General features: G+C 38.3%; 1 protein-coding gene across 1 annotated transcript; it reads left to right on the top strand.

The window, feature by feature from the left end:
- Positions 1-1,564: 1,564 nt before the first annotated feature.
- Positions 1,565-2,149, top strand: LOC103461471 (GTPase IMAP family member 4-like; the record flags this gene model as incomplete). Its single annotated transcript, XM_008403765.1, has 1 exon — positions 1,565-2,149. A coding segment is annotated over exon 1 (585 nt), but the record flags the coding sequence as incomplete, so codon positions are not given.
- Positions 2,150-2,165: the final 16 nt, after the last annotated feature.

Here is a 2,165-nt window from a genome sequence, read left to right as displayed (position 1 = left end):
CTGGCTGTTCACTCTGTCCAGATACTTGTTCATCAGTTCTCAGAAATGTAACATTGTGTTGTGTTCTGGCTATATAGACCATATTGTTGCCAACTGATGGTTCACAAGATGCACCTTCAATCTGTTTCAGAAAACTGGTTGATCGTTGGATGAGCTAATAGTTCATACATTGACCTGTTAGAGAAACTCAGGACTCACTTGGGAGCAATTTACCAATTCAGGACAGATTTAGAAAAGAATCAATTATAAATTAATTAAAATATGATTGACATTATGACAACTTCAAGACTTATGCATGTTGAGACTTACACAATGAACTTATGCTGTTTTGGAAGTTGAGACAATTCAACAGACATGTTTAACACATTTTGATCAACACGATTAAAGCAAATTCAAATGGGGAAAAGCAGAGAAGTGCAGATAATCATGGTAATTCCATGTACAAAAGCATTTGCAACTTGCTCAAAGGAATGAGGAACTCATTTTTTGATGTGCAGTAGTGACACAGTAATTTGTAGATAGAACAGGTTGTTTTAAGATTTTCAATTCTGTTCTGAGAAATGCACCCAAACTGAGAAAAACTGTAAAATATTAATATTTAAATTTCTTTATCTTAAAACCCTTCAACTGTCATGGACCCAGTGACTTTAATGTAAGTATTTTGGGGGTGAGAGTCAAGAGGTCAAAGGAAAATATTAAATATTAGCTCTGCTGCCAAGCTTTGTACTTCCAAGTATTACCAAAGTATTGAAACAAAAGCTAACGTGATCTTCACAGATTTAACTTGCATGCATGAACATTTCAGAGCAAATGTGCTTTTTGGTCTGGGAGTGGTAACATTACATTTTTATTGCTAAAAACAATTATAGAAAACACAATATGAATAATTTTGTAATTGACAGGGCCCTGTTTTTTTATTTCTATGAACAAGAAATAAAATAAATAAAAAATTGTGGAGGGTCCCTCGTCGGTCAGAGACCCTTGGAATTGTCCTAACTTTCGGTGCCCTTGATTATTACTATCTATCTTGATGCACTCACAATCCTGATTATGCTAAAAACCATTTACAAATTGAACTTATTATTTCCGAAATATTGTTTCCACATTTCTCTTTTCAAACAGCTCACATCTTCACAATCATGATGTCAAGCCTCAGGAATGGCAGTTGAAGGTAGGACAGCCTGTAAGGAGATCCTGAGCTACTTTTCCCCAGTCTGTCCAGTACATGGATCTAATGAACTGGTTAAAAGAACTCTGTAGAGATGCCTGAGTGCTAATTAGGGAATTCAACCTTTTGATTCAGGAGTGAAAGAGCATGAAAGGTGGAGGATTGTAGATCTTCAGGGTTGGACTATGGCAACACTGCTATCATCTATAGTCTACCTCTACAAATATACCTTAAGCAAATACGAAATATGTTGGGTTATAGAATTTGCACTAAAATACAATAATATGTGAGACAGAAATTTTATTGAACTGACAAGCAGAAGCTGAAATCGGGATGATAATCTGAACCTTCTTCACAGGAACAAACATAATAAACAACAATGAGTTGAGGATTTTGATGGTGGGAAAGACTGGGAAGGGGAAGAGCGCTTCTGGAAACACCATTCTGGGTCGACTGTGCTTTCAGTCCAAGTGCAGCGCCAAATCCATGACCACTGACTGCTCCAAAGGCTCCAGTAATGTGGATGGACAGCAGGTTACTGTCATTGATACTCCAGGTTTGTTTGACACCAAGTTTGGAGAAGATAAAACCATGAAAGACCTGAGTCAGTGCATCTGTTATGCTTCTCCTGGACCCCACATCTTCCTGGTGGTCGTTGCAATCGGCAGATTCACAGAAGAAGAAAAACAATCAGTGCAAAAGATTCAAGAAATCTTTGGAGACGCAGCAGACAAATACAGCATGGTTCTGTTTACCAGTGGAGACGACCTTGAAGACACCACCATTGAAGAATTCTTATCTGAAAGCCCAGAGCTGCAAGATCTGGTGTCGAGATGTAACAACCAGTATCATGTCTTCAACAATAGGCTGAAAGATAAGAAACCTCAGGTCACTGAGCTGCTGAAGAAGATCAGAACCATTGTTGACAGGAATGGAGGAAGTCACTACACCAATGAGATGTTCCAAGAGGCTGAGAGGGCAGTTGAGGAGGAAAAAC

This window comes from Poecilia reticulata, unplaced genomic scaffold, assembly GCF_000633615.1.
Source record: "Poecilia reticulata strain Guanapo unplaced genomic scaffold, Guppy_female_1.0+MT scaffold_1690, whole genome shotgun sequence".
Lineage (NCBI taxonomy): Eukaryota > Metazoa > Chordata > Actinopteri > Cyprinodontiformes > Poeciliidae > Poecilia > Poecilia reticulata.
Note: the sequence above shows the minus strand (reverse complement) of the source record. Positions and strands in the feature narration are given on the sequence as shown.